The 21,650-nt window shown below is 38.2% G+C and overlaps 1 protein-coding gene across 2 annotated transcripts in view; it reads right to left on the reverse strand.

Annotated features, from left to right (window-relative positions):
- Positions 1-1,369: 1,369 nt before the first annotated feature.
- The window catches only part of LOC141437410 (glutathione hydrolase 1 proenzyme-like), a 28,484-nt gene continuing 8,203 nt past the window's right edge, over positions 1,370-21,650 (reverse strand). The window contains exons 1-10 of one of the 2 annotated variants that reach the window (XM_074100758.1): positions 18,725-18,883; positions 16,638-16,814; positions 15,316-15,567; positions 12,167-12,322; positions 11,203-11,403; positions 10,508-10,760; positions 8,442-8,632; positions 7,442-7,682; positions 6,432-6,545; positions 1,370-3,604 (exon numbers count right to left, since the gene is read on the reverse strand). In XM_074100758.1, coding sequence (XP_073956859.1) covers positions 3,449-3,604; positions 6,432-6,545; positions 7,442-7,682; positions 8,442-8,632; positions 10,508-10,760; positions 11,203-11,403; positions 12,167-12,322; positions 15,316-15,567; positions 16,638-16,814; positions 18,725-18,756 — 1,773 coding nt within the window. In that variant the 5' untranslated portion in view covers positions 18,757-18,883 and the 3' untranslated portion in view covers positions 1,370-3,448. Of the gene's footprint in view, positions 3,605-6,431; positions 6,546-7,441; positions 7,683-8,441; positions 8,633-10,507; positions 10,761-11,202; positions 11,404-12,166; positions 12,323-15,315; positions 15,568-16,637; positions 16,815-18,724; positions 18,884-21,650 lie in introns of those variants that run through there. The other variant, XM_074100759.1, reaches the window with a different exon arrangement.

The raw sequence follows: 21,650 nt of genomic DNA on the forward strand, positions 1-21,650 counted from the left end.
TCTTGCAGAAAAAACGCTTCGATTCGATACAGAAAATTGATTTTCTTTTTCTTTTTCATATCAATCTTCAGGAAAACGAATAAAACCAAAATGGGCGAGTCCCAAGTGACATTACCATCTACATAGTGGAATTTATTAATACTATAACCAATTACAGTCATAATATAACAATAAGCATTTAATTATTAAAACTATACATCTTGAACTTAAAATACTTACATAAAAAAAACAATACCTCTCCTTGCAGTCGGGTAATAAAACCTAAAACTAAAACAAATCGTTGGCAAAGTGGCAGAGTTTCCTCTTTGAATAGCCAAGATAATTCTTTGCTCTTTGTCCGAGGAAGCTGCCAGAAAGGCTGCCAGTTCTTCGGTCCCCTAGTCCCCTGTGACGTCTACTAACCTTTTCGAAATATCACTAAAAAGTTGAGTTTTTTGATGGATTTCGCGCTATCATCGTTCATCCACCATTACGTCTCATATTTCGTTTTCTAGAATTTTTTTACCGTTTAACGGGAAAACCTACTAGACACTGGCAAAATTGTCCTCCAATGGACAGCGCCATATTTTTCTAAAAAAACAACAACACTAAAAAGTTATACAGCGCTAGCCCCCCCCCTTGCCCCCCCCATTTTAGGTTGTACTACTTGTACTGTAAGGTACTCGTAAGTCGCAAACTGCAGTATACTTAGTTTATTTTACACACACACACACACACTAACATCACGCCTGTATTCCCAAATGGGGTAGACAGAGCACACGAAACGTTACCGCTTCGAAGCCACCAAACGTATAGTGATTTAGTGAGCAAAACTTATTTTACTAATCAAAATAACTACTTAGGGATCCCAACAAGTATAATATAATAATATATAATAATTAATATGTTAGGATTTATTGTGTTATACAAATCATTCATTCATCCCTATAGACTCTTTTGGCGCGAATATTATTATGTAGAGCCGTGATAGAGCGTAACCAGTCCCGTTTTAAGTATTCTACGGCAAATCTCTCGTTCTGGTAATCCTAAAAATGAGTCTTGCCGAACTGATTTTTAGGGTTGCAAAATTAAAATTAATTGCTAACTGCAAATACTGCAATGCTAGGTCGTTCACATTCGCACGATCAATATAGAGAAACTTGGATAATTTCTTATGAATATACCTAACATACTTGGAATTTATTGAGTTACATGTTGACCATGGTTCAATTCTTTTAGAAATTGAATAGAATCAATATTTTAAGAATAAAATCCATCCCTTTCCTTTAATTTCTGTTCTTCTTTTATATTTATTTTACGTCGTGAAAGCACTTAAATCTCACTCTAGCATCAATCGTAAATGGTAAGTAGTTGCGAAAAAAAAAATGCATTGTTAACAAAAACTATTACTTTAATTATAGGCATCAATTAAAACCACATCACAGTAACTTAAATAGGTACACAACTATCTAAATATGAAATACGCAGGTATTCTAGAACCAATGATATAACAACGTACAACATTGTATTATGCGCTTTTTGCACCTTTAAAAACGTAAGTAGAACAAAATTCTTGTAAGGAACAAATACCCAACCAATTCGGTATAAGTTTCCAACCTGAGTATACTCATAGAGCCAGTTGGGTATAAGGGCCTTGCAATTTTGTAACAAAAACATAATCTGTAGGTACATAACAATAAACACAAGCTCCTTATTGTATCAAGCACTCATAAATGTCAGTGTAATTTTTTGTCGTATCTCGTAACAAAACTAACCAACGAGTTCGCGTTAAAATTGTGAAATATAAGAGAACGGTTTGTTGCTAAATCACCACGCTAGAGGCGCTGCCCATTTGCCGATAGAAATTGAGACGTTAAGCCGAAAGCGACTAACACGTTTCCGGTATTAAAAATTTAGCACCATGGGCACGGACTACGGCCTAGGAAGCTCGTATTTGTTGCAGACGTAATATAGGGTTGCGTTACATAATGGGGACCTCACTAGGGACATTGGAAGTTAATCGAAATAGAGATCAAAAATAAATTTTAATTAGACAAGTAGTTAACCTTGATATTATGAACAGTCGAGTTCATAAACTTGTGAGCAAAAATTTGATCAAAAATATCTGAACACGCTAACAATAGAGTCGTATTCAGATATTTTTGATCAAATTTTTGCTCACAAGTTTATGAGCTCGACTGTACATACATACGAGTCATGAATAATGTCGAAATCTAAATGATGATAAATATACTCGTCGGCACAAAATTTGGCCACTCTGCATACAAAATTAGTGCATACCTACATTTATGGGCCAGATTTTTCGCCGCTCAGTATATATGATAGATAAGTACCTACCTAATAGTTTTTTTTTTCAGATTGTTAAGTAAAATCATAAATGACAGTAAAATTAAATTACCTTCCTACAATATTCAAACTTAGGTTCATAAGCAAGTCTCATAATTTTACGAAAGATCAATCAAGTAGGTGACAATTTTGTACAAATGTCGTCATGAATTTTGCTGGAAATCATTAAAATTTTGAAAGGATTGTATATACCCGTATTGACATGTATATAAAGGTATATGTACGGATATGTATTACATATCATTACGCATTATAGGTATATAAAACACAGTAGGTACGTAGGTAAAATTATTAAGAAATTAATTTAGTGAGTGATAACGACTATGAAATGTTAATTTATAATTATAACTAACACAGCAAATAAGGAAACCTATTATTTGTGAATAATAATTATACCTAGGTACCAATAATTTATTTCAAAGCGAAATAAAATACAATTTTACAATCAATTGATTGAGAGTGCTTGTGCCATATCGAGGAATTTCATGTAATCAATCATGAATCCAATTTTGACATTAATTTTAGAGATAGGTACATTAAATATAATCTGAGATGAAACATTTCATTTCGGCACCTATTTATTTAGCTCCTTTACAACACTGCACCAGAACACCAGTAGGTACGAAGTTAAAATAGTTAAAAATATATAAATCTTTAAACACTGAACTAAATTAGGAGCACACTTACTTTACCGAAGCCATACACCATAATGTCCTTTTCAATACAAATAGATTGTGTGAAAAGGACAGATTATAGCTGTAACTGTGCAAGATTTGTCTTATGAGGGCTAGACCAGAAGCTGCTCTGACTACACCTTCGCCAAAATAGCACTTTATAACAACCTCTAGGAATAGGTTCTTAGATAAAGACCTTGGCTTAAAGCCAAGCCATAATTTCCAAAAAAATCTAGGGATGGGCTAACTACTCATCCATACGGCCATGTACGTAGTAAACTATTATTTATTGTAGTATAACACCAATACTATGCTCGCTTATGTACCAGAATGGGATATAAACTTTGTCTTCGACAAAACCTAGCAAGCAAAGCCAGCACTATTGTTTGATATCAGTTTCTGTGCTGCCACCTTGTGTAAGTATTTAATTAGAATCCGTCGGTGCTGCCGACTCGTCGCCGATCCGTTTGTGGCACGAGCATGCCGTCGGTATCACGTTCCGCCGCCACCATAGCGGCGAAGCCTGCCGTCGGACCGCGCTCCGTTGTCGCGTGACCCTTCGCTCGGAGGCTCTTGATTACATTCTGGAAGCATTATAATAATACAATGTTTAATTAAGAAATAATAAGAAGCAAGTAAAAAAAAAATAGGTTTACATTATGTTTTCATACGTAGGTATATTCTACAATTTTAAATGAAAATTAAAAATGTTTATTTCGTTTTTAGTTCACATAGTAACACCTCCTTTTAAGTATAAAGATACCTGTGCCAGGAGGTTTCGTCACTTGTCGCTCAGTGAGTCAATTGCCTACAGGGTGAGTAGTCTAGTTACGTGCAGTTTGTCTAAGTCAGAGGTTCCCAAACTTATTTCGTCTAACGCCCACTTTGAAAATCAGTTATTTTGTAGCGCCCCCCAATTTTTTTTCACCTTAAAAGCTCAATAACATATTAGTCTCGCCTAATGAAGGCACAAAGGTGAAGATTTTTTCTGGGCCCCTTACCGCCCCCCTCCAGGCCTCCAGCGCCCACAAGGGGGCGTTATCGCCCAATTTGGGAAAGACTGGTCTAAGTAGTTAGTTCGAAAATGTTATCTTTCAATGGCTTGTTGGTTCGCGTACTAAAGGTACGTACGAATATGCATGACCTATCTTTCTTTACATTTGTCACAAATTGTGACTCACAATTCAATTCCTTCGTTATTTTCAATTTTGTCATTGCTGTTTGCCGGATTTATTTTTAGGATTGCCATTGTTTTACATTGATTGTGCCAGGACTGGCTGGCCAGGTGGTCAGACTACATGGCTTAAGATGCTGGAAAGAGAGCGAGAAAATCAACAATCTGGCGCCATTAAACGGCTTGACCGTTTTAATACTCGATTGTTCATTATCACAAATAATCCCAATAAGCGTGTTCCATTAATTTCAAAGCAAAGTATGAGCCGCAACCGGTTTTTATTGAAACCATAACAATAGGTCCCTCATTGTTGTTATCGCAAACCGTTGTCACGCACCACATAGCTATAATATGATGGTATACTAGACGTCTATTATAATACACAAACTACCGGTGATTATACACTTATGTCCTGTTGCAATAGCTACTATCTGCAGTTGGGCGATTCAGCTATACGATGTTCAATATCAATTTTTTAATCATAGTTTCTTGTATTCTTTTAATGATATTAGAAAAATTAAGAACTAAAATTAAAAACAAAACTATGCTTATACTTACCTAAGTTTAATTTTGAATTTGTAGTGTAATCAAATCACACTAGACAAAAAATTCTTTAGACAATATTTCGATACAGTGATTCGTTTTCGAAATATTACCTCTAAAAGCTAAACTGTTGGTTTGAAAATTTTGAACGAAAAACATTATGGGAGTAAATAGATACACATGTCGTATGAGATTAACAAGGAAATTAATTACGGCTAAGTTTGCTTGAGAATTATTAGTACATCATAGTTTAAAAGTAAAAGGTCAGGGGTGTCCGACATGCTCTGGGCCTTTTTTTGGTAGAGTTAAATGCATTCTTATTCGAAATCAATAGGTAAACAGAGCGCATCTGAATATATATTCAATTATACGTACCAGTTTCTGTAAAAATATCAGAAGCTCCTTTTTAACCCCCGACACACGACGACGAGTTTGTGTTCCTAAACTCCCGAGTCCTGACGTTTAAAAGATAAGGTCACATTGCAGGACGAACCATAGGTAGGTACATTGAGTGTGTCAAACCTGTTTCATCGCACTAGCATTGGGTGGGACTGAATGGGCCTTGACGGACGTTTGAAGGTCACGACCCAGGCCTACTTGCTTAAAAAGATTAAGAATTAAAGTCACGCCGTGTACCTACAGCCTTGATTTTTGCGATTCGATTGACCGTGAAGTGCTCGATGAAACCCATTCGTAAGATTTGTTTTGTACCTACCTGTATAATCACATGTAGTAGGTAGGTATATCCTAACCCAAAATACCTATATAACGATTCTCTGTCTTTTCTGTGAAATATTATTCCCAAATATTTCATTTTCCAAAGTGTTTTATTTCCCAAGGCTCGATTTCCTCAGAAACCATATTTTTTTCGAAACTTTCATAAAACAAACCTGAACCTACTGTGTTCTAGGAAACCATTAGAAAATACGGCTCAGGCTGAAATGTCTGTTTTCCTAAAATGTACAATTCTCAAAACGTCTGCGTTTTCACAATGTTAGCACCTCTATTTTGTCAGCTTTCTCAAAATGTCTGCTATTTAAAACGTGTACAATCTCAGGTAAGTTGTCGTCTATTCATAATGTTAACATTCCAATAATATTAGCATTACCATAATTTCTGCTTTCCCGTTATGTTCACTTTTTTAAATAGGCTATAGTCTTGTTATGTTTGTTTTCCCATAATGTCTGTTTTATTCTCAAATCAATGTTCTAAATGTAAAAGGTTGCTTGCATACTTACTCTTTGATTTGATAACATAAATATCTATACCTAATATAAAATTACTGGCATTTAAGATAACATTAATGACGGTTTCGTACCCGAACGAAGGGATTTTCGTAGTTGAATTTTTTACTAAAATCAATGCTTATAAATGCGAAAGTAACTCAGTCTGTCTGTCTGTTACTCTTTCACGCCTAAACTGCTGAAGCGATTTAGATGAAATTTGAATACTATGATTGGAGGCACTTTGGGAATAAGACTTTTCTGGAATGCCAACGTTAGTAGGTACACTGATAAACATGTTCGGTTTTGGAGATAGACAAGATAGGTACTCGTATTATAATAAATAACACTTCGGCTTATGTAAAACTTATGTTGGGTTTATACAGTTTAGCAAGGAATGTGTCAGTTCGTGTACCTTAACGTTTCCCATGTGTGTAAGCTTATTGCATTCGTAGACTTGAAGTATCTTACCGCATTAAAGTCAGATTCATATTCCAGTTCCATAGGCATTAGCTGGTGATGGACGCGCGGTCGGTGCATCACATCGGGCAGCGAACTGCCTTCGAGGATTGTGTTCATCACCGTCTACAAATAAATACATACAATTGTTGTTTCCAATGACAAGTGACATAAGTGCGATACTTATCAAAGAATGCTAGAAATGCCTTGAATTTCTGTTAAGTCAATTAGGTAATACAAAAAAATACAGAAAAACGGCAGCCTCATAGTACTAATACCTAACTAAGGAGTTGTTAACATTACCTATCATATATGATATATCACTTTATCACATAGATTTATATATATATGTGATAAATATTACCAACATTTGATAAAATAGTATCTACTATTTTATCAAATGTTGGTAATGTTGCACCAAGCAGAAAGTTATTTATTATTGCACGTGGCGATTTGGAGCCCGAGCGTTAGCGAGGGCTTTAAAAAGCACGAGGGCAATATAAATTACTTAATGCGAGGTGCATAATCTGCTTTTCTTTCAACTATTACAGGAATAGTAGACGAAAAAAAAACTCATGCTAAACAATCAACAGGAAAGATATGTCACACTCTTAAAAAATGTGTTTGCTAATAAAGGATTTTCATAAAAAAATCCTGCTCTAGAGCAAAAAAGTGTCGCTTTGTCCTGGGTATTTAGTGCAGTTATGATGAAATTAAAGCATAGTTGGAAGAAAAAGTATTTAAAACCTGCAAAAATCATGCCAGTATGGTTTCTGTCGATTGAACCTAGTGAGATACAGTGGCGTGAAACCATAACAGCTCGATTCCTGCCGGGTTGGTTATCGTGCGGCCAGTGATGATGATGGCAGCGAAGACAAATATGGCAAAGGTGTGTACACTAACTGCGAGGTTATTACATCCAACGACAAACCTGACTTAAGCTTCTCTCACTCTCCAGATTGCCTTATACAAAAATGTGCACTCCTTGCTACTAGTATGGTACCTATAACAGGAAACCTTACCACAGCAACTTGAGTGGTGATCTTCGTCCCACCCGCAGCTCCTAACACCAAGTCGACGGCGCCATTGTTATTAATAACTATACTGGGCACCATGGAACTAAGAGGCTGTTTCCCCGGAGCCAGCATATTGGCGGGAGATGGAGGCATGCCGTAGGAAGACTCGCGATTCGGGATTGCAAAGTCGTCCATCTCATTGTTCAACATTATGCCCAGGCTCGTTGATCGACGTTGGGATCCCCATCTGTAGATGATATAAGCAACGTATTAAAGTCAAATTCAAATGAAATTCCGCACATGAATTTCGAAAAACTCAGAGGTGCGAGCCGGGGTTCGAACCCACGACCCTCTGCTTGAGAGGCGATAGGTCAAACTACTAGGCCACCACGGCTTCTTCTTCTCCTCTTACTTTTTCTTTCCTTATTATTTATTTATAATAAGAAGACGATTAGGCATGGTAAGCATTGAATACACTTATTGGAAATCTTAACTGGGTTCTTTAAGGTTGTTCCAATCAGTATCGGATTAGCCAATTAGAAAATTAAGCAATTTCTTTTGGCATCACGTCTTAGGGGGCACCTAAACAGCACAAAAAAAATACTAAAACGTTGGGCTTAAAAACTATTTCCCGCGAATTTAATAACCGTAAAAGACGCAAGTCACATTTCAATAATAAATAAAAATGCTTAGATTTTTATTGTATATAATAAAATAAAACTCCCATCTTTATCGTCTTTCAAAGGTACGTATATCGTATCGTTATCTATTTTGTATATGTAGTTTTACTCGTATTAAATACCTTAAACTTTTAAAAAAATCGGTACTAGGTTATACAGGCGTGGGTTGCTTATAGGGCATCAAATAGTCTTAATACGGCACTAGTGCCATTGAAGACTACCTTGTAGTGCAGAATGACTAGTTAAGCAATCCGTGCCGCTACACAGTGGTCCAAGCAACATAAATTGTTGTCCAGCAACAGCCAAGTCAAAGTAATTCTACTTACATGTAATTAATAGTGCTAGTAGCAGACACCACGCTTCCGTCCGGCGCCATGACGATGATGTGCGCTGTACCATGGTCGTCCGCCCCTTCGAACAGCGCCCCGTAGTGCCTCCAATCGTTAAAGGTTTGGTTGTCGTACACCAGATCACGGAACTCCTTCGCCCATTCCGAGTTGGAGAGGTTGCGCTCCAGCTGGAATCAATATAATGGCATAGGTAAAGCCTCTTGAAGATGGTCAGCTTGAAGTGTTGTTGTTCAGATTTCGCTTACCTATTATACTACCGCATCGTTATCGTCAAAGAGTAAAGTGTATATTTAAATGATGAAATTTTGTCGATGTCATCCATACTAATATTATAAATGTGAAAGTGTGTGTGTTTGTATGTTTGTCCGTCTTTCACGTCGAAAGGGAGCGACGGATTGACGTGATTTTTGGCATAGATATAGTTTATGGGCCAGAGAGTGACATTGTATCTTATTTATGTAAATGACCTAACTTATATGGCAAGCCAAAAGTCGGGCATAGTTATGTTTGCTGACCAAGCGCAATAAAACCCTGTCCATGATATCCGCATGGTTTGCTGCCAATAATTTGTTACCAAATCCTAAGAAAACTAAATGTATTAAATTCTCGTTGATAAATAATTCATCTAGCTCCAATTCAGTTTCTAATATAAAGTTAAATGGTCAAACTATTGAATTTGTAAAATTAACAGTATTTTTAGGAATAACGCTCGATTCTAAACTACAATGGGGACCACACGTCACAGCAATCGCGGGTAGATTGAGCTCTGCTGCTTTTGCAGTTTGGAAAATACGTCAGCTAACCGATGTCGCAACGGCATTATTTCATACGGCTTTATTTTATAGGGATCTGCTGCAGACATTTAGTCATTTTTTATCTTACAAAAGAGAACAATTAGAGCAATTTATAATTTGAAGACGCGTGAATTTTTAAGATATTTTTTTAAGGAAACAGGTATCCATTATTTCATGTATGTTAGGAAGAACAACACAGGGAAGCTTAAAGTTCCATCTTACAGACTGGCTAAAACCAAAAAGTCGTTTCTGGGAAGTTGCATACGTTTTAATAATAAAATTCCAAAAATATTACAAATGAAACCGAAACAAAATTCAGATCTATTGTCAAGAAGACATTAATATCTAAGGCGTATTATAAAGTTAATGATTATATCATGGACAGGGATATTTGAAGGGTCCACGGAAAGAACATGCCTAGTCACCTTTTTTAAAATTGAGATTTTAATCTCAAAATGTAGAGCTCACAAAGTACTATGACTTACCACTGAATTAAATAATCTGAAAACAATATAAAATCATTTTTTTATTTTTTAAATAAATGGTAACCATAGTAATTGTTCGTCATGACTAACTTTCAAACCGCTATAACTCAAAAAGTTGCTTAGGTGACTAGACACGTTCTTTCCGTGGACCCTTCATTTGGAAATAATTCCGATCCGCATTGGCGATCCCTTCAAATAGCGAACCTACTGTGCTAAAATAAAGTTGTGCTAAATACTTGTGTTGTGATGTATAGATATCATTTAATAATATTGTAAATCTGTTTAAAAAAAATACCTCGTTGAGTTTCTTGCCGGATTCATCTCAACAGAGGCTTTTCCGAACCGGTGGTAGATTTTTTTTTCGACATTCATAAGTTTTTCGTCATTTCGTCATTCATAAGTCATTGTTATAGCCTAAATTGAATAAAGATATTTTGACTTTGACTTGACTTTGATAGGCTACATTTTATCCCGGAAAAATGCACAGTTCTCGAAGGAACAGCGCGCGATAACCGAATTCCACGTGGACGAAGTCGCGGGCAGTGCTAGTCTCAGAAATAAAGGTTATGCGCGGGAAACAATATATTTCTACATTCAAAATATAGTAAAACTGTGGTGTGAATAAGATTGAAAAGATATATCTCTATATGTAGTTAATTTAGTAATTTTTTGACGCAGCATATTGATAATAATGATAACAGTCCTGGCAGTCTAGTGTAGGTTAGAATAGGTAGGAGCTTTTATCTCAAAAATCCAATCATACCTCAGTGATAGAGTAGGGCAGATCATTCCGTGAAGCGTCCCCGAGACCCGTACGCTTGGCGTAGCCGTATTTGAAGGTTTCGATGACGCGATGCCAGTAGAGGTCGGAACCGGGCTGCGCGTCCTGCCCCCCAACCCAGCCAATCAGCATGTTCAGGATGAAGGCCAGCACCGACCCCGTCCCAGGCAGCGGCACCGAGTAGAGAGTGTGCTGCTCCGAAAGCGGCACCTTGATTGGCTCTTGCCATTCGACCCTGAATAGTGATGATGTTTAGTAGAGCGTGAATTAGATCTATGACCTTAGAGTATCTCTGTTCCCTGTACCAGGCAAGAATCGTTTCGACTTGAAATGTGCTAAATATCGCACTGACGGTTTTAGGACATTTAGAAAACTGTGGGAGTGGTTAAAATTCTCATAATCACAACGTTTTCCTTGCAATGTGGTCGTATCACTTTTATTTATAGTATAGTTACTTGAACGATGATTCTCCTACAAAAAAATAACTTTGAGAGCCATTGTCATACATAAGTCACAAAAATCATCATCATTAAATGACTCTACTGTAACGTCGGATATTTTTCAATATCTAACTACCTATGTCACTTGCAAAATGTCCCACTGACTTTGCCGTGTTGTGAAAGAATTTAAGGGCTAGTAGACATTAGGTATACTGTAAGGGACTAAAGGATTTTTACTTGAAATTCCGGAGATCCTCTTCTGTGATGATGCCGCCGAATCGTTCGATGTCGCGCACGAGCGCGGCGGTGAGGGAGCCGTTGTGCATCGCCTCCGGGCCCTCCGCCGCTATGATGTCCAGGGTAGCGGCCAGCGTCGGCTCCACTATCATATCCCCCTCCTTCCACACTTCGTTCGTCGCTGGATTCACGTACAACTCGCTGAGAACAACCACAACCAATCGGGGTGTCACAAGGTGGCCATCCAAGATTTACTCCCTGCATGTTTCAGACATAACTCTGTGAAATCCCTGTCCGCGAAATTTTCACAACTCCGTGAAATTCTTGTTAACTTATGTGAAAGAAATATATAATGCCATCTATTTTAAATAGAGACGATTGACGACGACGGCGTCATACATATGTAATTGTCACACACTTAACTCGGAGAGTGTAATTTCAAAGAGTTATACCTACATTAGTCTATTTATGGAGACGCTGATGGCAGCGGAATATGTTGTTACCTTGCCCATCGGACTTCGATTTGTATTAGGAATGTATGGACAGTTTCTTATAGAAGTTTCTGTGAACATATGTCTAAACAAATCTTTAAGGTTAAGACTATACAACTATGAAATAACTGATCGATTCAAACATCACGTAAACCAGCGCGTATATTATCCTAAAGTGGTTCCAATAGCCAATCCTAGTCTACCGAGCTGTCTCCAATCAATGCACTGCAAAAGCCCAATATAGACCTGCTAGAAAATTCGTGCAAGTAGCATTACTGAGCTCGTTTAACTGCTTCTAAGTTGTTCTCTTTATGACCTCGCATTGAATACAATTTTTAACATTTATAGCACAAACCAGACTGCTGCCGTTCCATCCACCATCTCTTTCTACCCTCGTCAAATACCGTGTGCCAGAATGAAACGGTACAAACGATTATGATTCCAAGTGCGTAGACAACAAGGCCTGAGCTTACCTCATAGAAGGCTCGGCCTTGATCCGGTCGCTGTGGGTGCCGAGCACGCGCCCCATGTATTCGGTAACGCGGTGCCCTTTCCGGCACAGGTCCGCCGTCGGACGGACCAGCTCCGCCCAGGGCAAGCGGCCGTACTCTTGGTATAATGCCCCATACCTGGAAATGTACTAGGTTAAATAACACAGAAGAACAGCAGTAGATATTGGACGACGTAGTGCGAGTGGACGGAACAAAAAGTAAACATAAGATTCTTCCAGGATATTCAAGGTGAATAGGCTGCTACTGAACCAAATGAGCTACAACATCTTTGCTATCTGCACTCCATCAGAAGTGAGATAGAAGTACACCGCTAGTCTGCTTTAAATAAAAAAAAAAACTTGCTTACTCGGGTACAGTCGCAGAAACTGAATCACGTACCAGGGAGGAGTGGAACCATTTCATAATAAACGTCGCTATGATTTCTCTGGTAAATTTATCTATAGGATAGGATGTCAACGTGACATTAGTAGCACAAAAGTTCCACCCTGGTACGTGATTCAGTTTCCTTGACTCTATCTAATCAACAAACCCCGAAGATATTTTCAGTCAAAGTCAAAATATTTCTCTTCAATTATAAGCACTCATTGTACCACCGGTTCGGAAAAACCTCTGTTGATTAGAAGACGACAAGTAATTCAACGAGGAGTTTCATTATGTTTTCTTGTATGAAGCGTTTGCGTTGGCTAACCACCAACAATAACGGTGAATGGCTTTTGTTTATAACAATAGGTCGTTTGTTAAAAAGGTTTCAGATACCACCCGTGTAAAAATAATATAAAATACAGCCGACTCGGATTCAAGTTTTATGAAGCAATTTTCCAAGCAATTTTTTTATAAAAGAAACAAGAAAACCATTAATTTTACATAATAATAAGATATAACCTTAACAGCAGCCGTGGTGGCCTAGTGGTTTGACCTATCGCCTCTTAAGCAGAGGGTCGTGGGTTCAAACCCCGGCTCGCACCTCTGAGTTTTTCGAAATTCATGTGTGGAATTACATTTGAAATTTACCACGAGCTTTGCGGTGAAGGAAAACATCGTGAGGAAACCTGCATAACCTGCGAAGCAATTCAATGGTGCGTGTGAAGTTCCCAATCCGCACTGGGCCCGCGTGGGGGCTCAAGCCCTCTTGTTCTGAGAGGAGGCCTGTGCCCAGCAGTGGGACGTATATAGGCTGGGATGATGATGATGATAACCTTAATATGAATTCAACATGCAAAGGCACTGTAACAAACACCTTTTGTGTCTAAATTAGAAACACTTATTATAATTTATTTTAAGGTACAGACCTTATTTTTGAGACAATACACATTTTTGTACTCACTGAGGCGTACATAATATATCCGTAGCCCTGTAGTTCTGAGAGGAGGCCTGTGCCCAGCAATGGGACGTATATAGGCTGGGATTGAATATCCGCAACCAAATATTACGTATTGTGATGTAAAGAGACAGCAACTTTCAACAAAAAAACCGACTTTAAAGAGCTTTCCTAGGGATGGTATCACACTTTTTTCCCAAGAAAATCGTTATGAGTTATGAGGGTGCACTATTGATCCTCAAATGCCAAACACGACTATATACTATGTCAATAGTGTAGCGACCCAAAAGAAGAAGGGATGGTAGGTATGTTTTTTTTTTTCAAATTTAAATGAGACCAAACGGAAAGTATACAAACATAGTTCTGTGGTAGGTATCAGTGGCGTGGAGTGACCACTTCCGTTAGGCCCTGATTTCGCTGACCACCCGCCGCCGGCGACCGGTGACGGACGCGTATCCGCGACCGACGACGTTCGAATATTTTGTTCGGGAATGTTTGAGGGTGGTTTCCCTGAAACCTCACCGGCGGTGTCGACAGTTTCAGGCGGCGGGTGGTCAGAGAAACCAGGGCCTAGGTAACTTGGAGAGTAAGAGAAGCTGATGTGAGCGTGAGTTAACATCCCGTTAGTTAACTTGTAAGCCAAAGTTTATTTCACCCAAGATTGAATGGCTGCTTTAATATTGGTTATCGTTATAGTAACTTGAGGCAACTGATCCTTGATGTGCATAGTACCTTTGCCATAGATACTTATCATCATCCGTTTGGAATCGAGTTGTGTGTTGTGTGTGTGCAGGGCTAGATTTATGGAACGGTATTGAAAACCTTAGCTCTGGATCCTGCACAAGCGAGGGTTTCTCATAATCGAGGTTTAAAAATATTCAAATTTCGACGAGTCAGTAATTTTTCAGCTCCAGTCTTTTTATCGCGTTAGAAGCCTCTCCTGGCTACTTACTCCTTCATTAACCTAAGGGTTTCAGTCCTCTAAATTCAGCCCTGACTGGTAAATATAGCACATGGCACGTAACTGTAGCGGTGATCGCTACTTTATGTGACAGTCACGCCAATCAGCGTTTACACATGCCCCGCGCATTGAACAGTCTCCCGCAATACCTGCATAAGCGTACATTGGGTCAATTCCACGGTAAGCAGCGCTAGTTTGCGCCGCAGCACCACGCGGGTACCCTTCACAGCAGGATATAGGCAGCACAAGGCGCTGTCTACCCTAAAATAGGGAATATTACTCCAATTTTCTGCCGCCAGAATGCAGCACTAGCACAAACCGTAAACAGTTTTTTGAATGTCATAAGTAAATGCCTTTTAAATTTAGGATACCTACCATAAAATTTATTTTAATATATTTTTTTGTAAATATAGTTCTATCGCTACTATCGATGTAAATATCATGTTATTTTGTCACTAATAAATAATAAATATGTCATGATCCGTCATGGCGTCAAGTAAACTTTAAAGAGAACTGACCCAAGGAGCTGACGCTGCATGCTTGTTTGTTTACGGTTTGTGCTTTGCAGAGATTTGCGTAATATTGACCAGGGATACACAGACATATCAGGACCAGGGGCAACTCGGACAGATTATGCGCTAAGGCAAATAAACACAACTGAAATTATCATAATTTTCGCTATTTCTATTTATTTAGGTCACTGGCGGGCCGTATGTACATCTATAGCAGGCCTTATGTGGCCCGCGGGCCGCGGTCTGTGCATCCCTGCTATTGACCCAATGGGTATAATAATGGCTGGCAGGTCTAATGGCTGTAGGTATGTGTAGTTACCCTCTGAGCTCTCCGGGCACGGCGATCGCGAGACCGCCGACTGTGGAGGACGCGGCGTCGTACATGCTGGTGGTGGTCGCTGCCGGCGCGCGCTCCCGCGCGTTGAGCACGCGCACGCGCCGCGAGCTCGCGTCGTACACCGTCGCTAGGAAGCCCCCGCCCAGCCCCATGCATTGCGCGCACCCGATGCCCTCACAGAAGAGCGTCGCGATCGCCGCATCGACCGCGCTGCCGTTTTTCTCCAGGATCGAGCTGGAATAGTACATTGTGTCTTAAGGGCGGTAAATCAGGAATTACGAACGAGAGTCTATTAGAAGCCCGAAGTCGAAGACTGAGGGCTTTAATGAGTCGATGTTCGTAATTCTAGTACCGCCCGTGCGACATACAATGTTTTTCATCACATTTGCGAGTAAAATTGTATATTTGTAAAAGAAAAACTAATATTTTTTCAAAAATTGCCGATACTGCTGACTGCGCTCTTGGCAGCATGTGCCCGACCAGCACGCCAGCACGAGCAGCACCAAACTCATTTACCGACCTTGGGCTCCATGACAAGAAAATTAGTACGGGCAATGACTCATTTACCGACCACGGGTTTCAAGACAAGCACATTAAGGTCGAGGGTTTTATTTGCGGGTTTGCAACCAAGGTAATCTGCATGTTACGACATTGTTTACGAGCAAGTGTGATGAAAAATAATAGGAAGTTAAGGGGCAATTAAAATACAGTGTTATCATGTATCACTCGTTAGTTTTAGGTAGGGCCCTCACTTTAAATAAGCGTCACGGCTTGCCGCGGCATTAGGTATGCCAAGTGGAGTCCTATTTAGCGTCTTATAAGTCTCATGTTTCTTCCAACTTCTTGTTTCATTTATTCTGTGATTTTGATGTTTTATGTTTGTACTTATTTTCTTTCTTTCTTTTTATTTTCTATTATATTGCGAATCGCTACTTTTGACATTTTCTTGCTAGTAAAAACGCCGCTGCAGTTACAATAATGAATTGCGACTGAATCATTCCACTTATAGGCTTCGTATTTTGTCACGATGCCTTTAAAGCTAGGGAGCCTAGGTGATTCGAATAGGGTAGGTACAACTAGCAATGGCGGGTTTCGTAACAATTCAATTTCCACCAGATTGCCGAAGTTTTCGGGTTAACAGAAGCTTCTCGCGGCACCTTTGTGTACTTACTATGGCGCCCCAGGGCACCGCGGCACAATATTCGGGAACCCCTAGGTAAAACGATGAATTTTGTATGTTAAGTATAAGTTTTAAATATAATGTCATTCAAATGGGTTGTATTCATTCCCTATAAAGTACGTACCGGCCGATAGAGGCGCATTCGTATCCATTGGCGGCGACGGCGGCGCGCGCGTACCGCGGCGGCGCGCGGTCCGGCGGGTCGCGGTCCGCCCACGGCTGCACCACCAGCACGGCCACCAGAGTGGCCACTACCACCGCCGCGAACACGACGCCTATCAACAGCCGCGGCCTCCAACAACTGGAGGCAAAAGAGCTCGCAAATTACGCATAAAGTATCATCATCTATAACCAAGGCAATAAGCGGCGCCAACGATCAATAGTAGATTGTGCAACAAGAGCATAAAACGAGCCATTTCACACGCGCCGTTCATATAACTATGGTGGATAGACACGTCGAGGGGAAAATGGGTTTAATGCTCGAGTTTTACACTCTGTTTCTCATTTCGATTGGGAGGGAATTAAATTGCAACAATGGGAGAATAAAAGACATAAAAATAAATTTAGGTACTGCCTAGCGTTAATAAACATTTATTTTTACTGTTGCAGTTTAGTTTTCTCGTAATTGAAGTGAAAATCAGAGTGTAAGTAGAGTCTACAGTCAACGTCATAAATAAATGGCTTTTAAACATGCCGTTAAAATGACAAGGTACAAAAGTGATCACTTATTTATGACGTTGACTGTACAAATTGTTCATAAAACTACTTTACCCTCGACTGAACTGTCAACCCTCGCCTACGGCTCATCTTGAATAGCTTCTCGGGTAAAAAGCCGCGTTTTGCATAAAACTGTGCATACTTGTTGTAGTTAAGTACGTATTATACGATCTTCATCATGAAACCTACAATAACTAGTTAGATTGTAGAAAGTGCCAAGCCTTCACAATGTCATACTCAATATGGTGCCACACGTGCCACACATGTCATGAGCGTGCAACCGGTTCCATGGAATTTGTTAAAATCTCTGTGCCCTTAGTGTAAGTTTTCGGTTACAAAATACGTCTCGATCGCGTTCGCGTTAAAATCTCAATTTGTATGGAAACACGAACAGCGCCCTTAGTAGAACGTTTGCGATCGCGATCGAGACGTATTTTGTAACCGAAAACTTACACTAAGGGTACTGCATAGTGTACAATCGAGAGCGGCGAGCTAAGCGGTGATATCCCCGATTAGCTCATCTCTCCATAGGTACTGTTACATAGTTTCTAAAGAAATACACAGAAATACCTGTAGATATGTGTACACCGTATTTTTCTTGATTTGCTCAGTTCATTGACAGTAATTTAGGTACCTCCACCTTAATATTATAACCTTTTTGGCCAAACCGAACAAACATTTACAAACATTGACAATTGCAAAGAACATGACACACCCTGTCCTACTTATATACGAGCTGTTTTGCTAAAAACTCATTTATTAACTTTCTTGAGTAAATATTATACCTATTCACATTCATGAATTAAAACATTTCCGTTACGAACTTTAAAAAACGTCATAAATGAAGAATATTACGCTGTTTTACAACGCATAATTTATACTATCATAATTCTCGATTATCTCTTCAATAGTAAGAGTTAAATTAGGCCGCAGTGTCGTGTAGAAATTACTTAATTTATCCTGTTGAATGTTCCCTTAAAGTTAACGGAAATTAAAAATACTGCGTTATAAATATCTTTGTACAAATGCAATTCATTTTTAAATTTTTCGTGAAATTTTTATCAGTAAGTACTTACATAAGTACATATATCGTGTCGTGACGTGATATGTGAACACAGAATTAAGATTTTAAACGCAGAAAAACATTAAGGTGCATTAAGATACTTCAACGATTCTAAATCACACATCACATTTTTTTATTCTTCATTCAGGGTTTAAATGCTTATTGTTAGTGTTAGGTAATCACACCCTACATCTCAGGTACCTATGCCTTACCTACCTTTAAAATACAGCTGTGGATTGACCAAACATATTCTGTACCTGCCTATGAAGAAACTAAAGTTTGCGAATCATCTTATTGAGGGAAAGACCGGTTATATCTCATAAGCAACCAAGCCTCAATTTGTATGATAGGTACACACATACACCCACAAATGTACCAACTAAACTTTTATAATTAGGATTAAGTACATAAAAAAGTTGACTTTTATTTACCTGCTTTGATTTTTGAGGATTATTTTAGTCATTGCAGCTTATCGATATGGCACCTAACACTATTTAACTACACGAACTTAAAATCCCTGGCACAAAACCTTGTTACTTCACAAAAACAAGTCTTCCGGCGACCGACCGCTGAGACACTGGCTTCGTTAACTGACTAAATGTCTTTTTATTCTCAATAACTCATGAGCTTACTTAGGTGCGGTGTTAATATTATTTCAATTATTCAGGATTTAAATCCTAAGTATTTGTCAACTGGTGGGATTTCCTTGCGCATACGTCTCATGATGGAAGTAAAATATTATGTAGTAGTGTGTCTTGTCACAGTCATTCTTTCATGGAGGTTACATCTAAATAGTCCATATTATGACTAAGTGGTCCATATTATAATTTTTGGTAATTTTGGTCCCAGTATATGGCTTCAAAGCCGAAAAAGGCAAGTATAATGGATGAAAACAATAATTTGGCTTATAATTTCCCCAAAGAAAAATGTTAACTGGTAAGACGTGGCTACGATTATTTTTGAATCGAGGACTGTTAATTTAAATAATCTGAGTTTTATTGAGTAAAAACGAGGGAACTTACTCTACACGTATTAAGGGGCTGTTTCACCACCCATTGATTAATTTTATTTGACGGATAAATGTCAATGCCGTTTCCGTCTATTCCAACAAAACAAACAGAGACGGCATAACATTTATCCGTCAAATAAATTTAATCAATGGATGGTGAAACGGGGGGTAATTTCTTTAAATAAAATTAGTCTGTCAGTTAGATCATCAGAAAGTATTGGACCGTATGTTTTCTTTAATAATCATAATAATCGTTTATTGTGTGTGGAATTCAGGTTACAGTAAATGACAGATATAGTTGTACAAGTATAAGTAAGTGTAAGTATAAGTGTAAGTTCTTTTGTCAATTAAACAAAAAATATGAAGATACTAGTGTTTACCCGCGGCTTCGCACACGTAAATCAATAGATCTAGCAACTGAATTCAAATTTCGGGATTTTTAAAAGTTCCCGTGGGAATTCCCGAAAATTAAATCGTGATTTTCATTGACGTTACATTCAAAACAATTGTCAAATTTCATGACTAAGTCCAGCGGTTGTTATTTCGAGATTTTATCCCTATCCCGTGGGAATATCGGAATAAAAAGTAGCCTATGTTTTATTCCAGATGTCCAGCTATCTACATACCAAATTCGATCCAAATCTGTCCAGCTGTTTCAGCGTGAAGGAGTAACAAACTACTACTAAGGAGTACTCAATCACTCACTCACTCACTCACAAACTTTCGCATTTAGAATATAAGTACTCGTAGGATATATAAGATAGGATAGCGAGTTAAAGTTCCACGTGAAGTTACGCCGTGTGACACTTTTTAGCATGGCGTGACGTGTAGACTTGAAAGTTTTAATTTAAACAAACATACTATTGTTTTTGTTCAATATTGATTTATCTGTCTTAGTTCTTATAACAAATTATGTAGGTAGGTTACATTGTCATGACTTAATAAAGCGTGAATAATATTCAACTTGCTGATGTTTTATTAACGTGCGTCATAGAGATCCCTGGTCTGTGGTCATAGCTTTTATTGATACGAGTATCCGATACAATCTAAATTGTTATGGAAATAAATGGAAAATGAAATGAAATTTCATAACAAACGTAGAAGATACGGCCGGAAGAAAGCCATAATATTTGTTTCCTCAACTCAGTTTGTAGAAAAAATCAAATATTGGATTATTGATTGCAAAGATTGAGATTTTGATTGAGATTGCGATTGCCGTAATTTAATTAAAACTCATGAAAACATAAAAATACGTGCGCAATTAATAGCAGAAAGTGGCGACGTTGATGCTGAAAGGAACACACGATAACATTTATATTCCTATTATTATTAGATACTTCAATCAACCGGTTTTTTTCCGATTTCCTCGGGTAAATATGTTCAAATAACCAAAATAGGGACAACCCATGACGCTCGTAATTTAATTCAACTTGACTCAGTTAGTTAGTCATTGTCCACCTACAGGAAAGGGCTTATGTTTAATAATAATAAAATTTGTTTATGTTAGATAGAGCCATAACATTTGCCATTTATTGTTTTATTTTTGTAAATTAAAAATGTTTGTTTAGATAAACTGGAAAACCTGCGTTTTTGCAGAGATAACAGCAAGTTTAGTCGATGTAAAACCCCCACATAGCAATTTTGATTCAAATCAGCATTATTAAAAGTGCTTACGATGCCTTCGAAATAAATAAATATACAAGAATTGCTTGTTTGAAAGTATTAGATTAGATACAAAATTTCGATAAAAAATACATATTTTTTTGCTGCAGTACCTACTTTTTGTCGATTACTTGCATTGTCATCGAAACTCCAAATTCGCTTCTTTCAAGTCCTTTCGATCATTGAAAGTGGGTCAAATTCGACTTGCAATATTTGAACGCAAATGACGTGTAGGTACAAACATCGTAAGTTAATTAAAATCCAGATTATTATTTTAACTTACTATATTAAACATTATAATTGAAGTTTCCAGTCCATTAACTGTGGAAGTGTTCCTTCGTGCTACGGCGATCCATCCAAACTACCAGAATTTCACTAAGTATCAGATTATCACATACTTGGTCTCCGAACTTACGTAAAGTAAAGCTCAGCTCAATCTGATATACCAACAAAAGAGTGAAAAATGGTTGGCAAACAATGATATTTCATAGTATCCCTGTTTATATGTAATATAATTGTTGGCAAATTTTAAAACAGACTTGTGACTTCGCTAACTCTTGCAATTACTTACCCCTCTCCTCAAGTATGGTTTCGGAAGTTCTTTCAGGTCAACTGCTCAGAATTTTTAACTGCATTACGTTTGAAATTTTACTCAAGGGGTAACAATGACTAAAATTTACAATCAG

The sequence above is a fragment of the Choristoneura fumiferana genome, chromosome 17 (assembly GCF_025370935.1).
Source record: "Choristoneura fumiferana chromosome 17, NRCan_CFum_1, whole genome shotgun sequence".
Lineage (NCBI taxonomy): Eukaryota > Metazoa > Arthropoda > Insecta > Lepidoptera > Tortricidae > Choristoneura > Choristoneura fumiferana.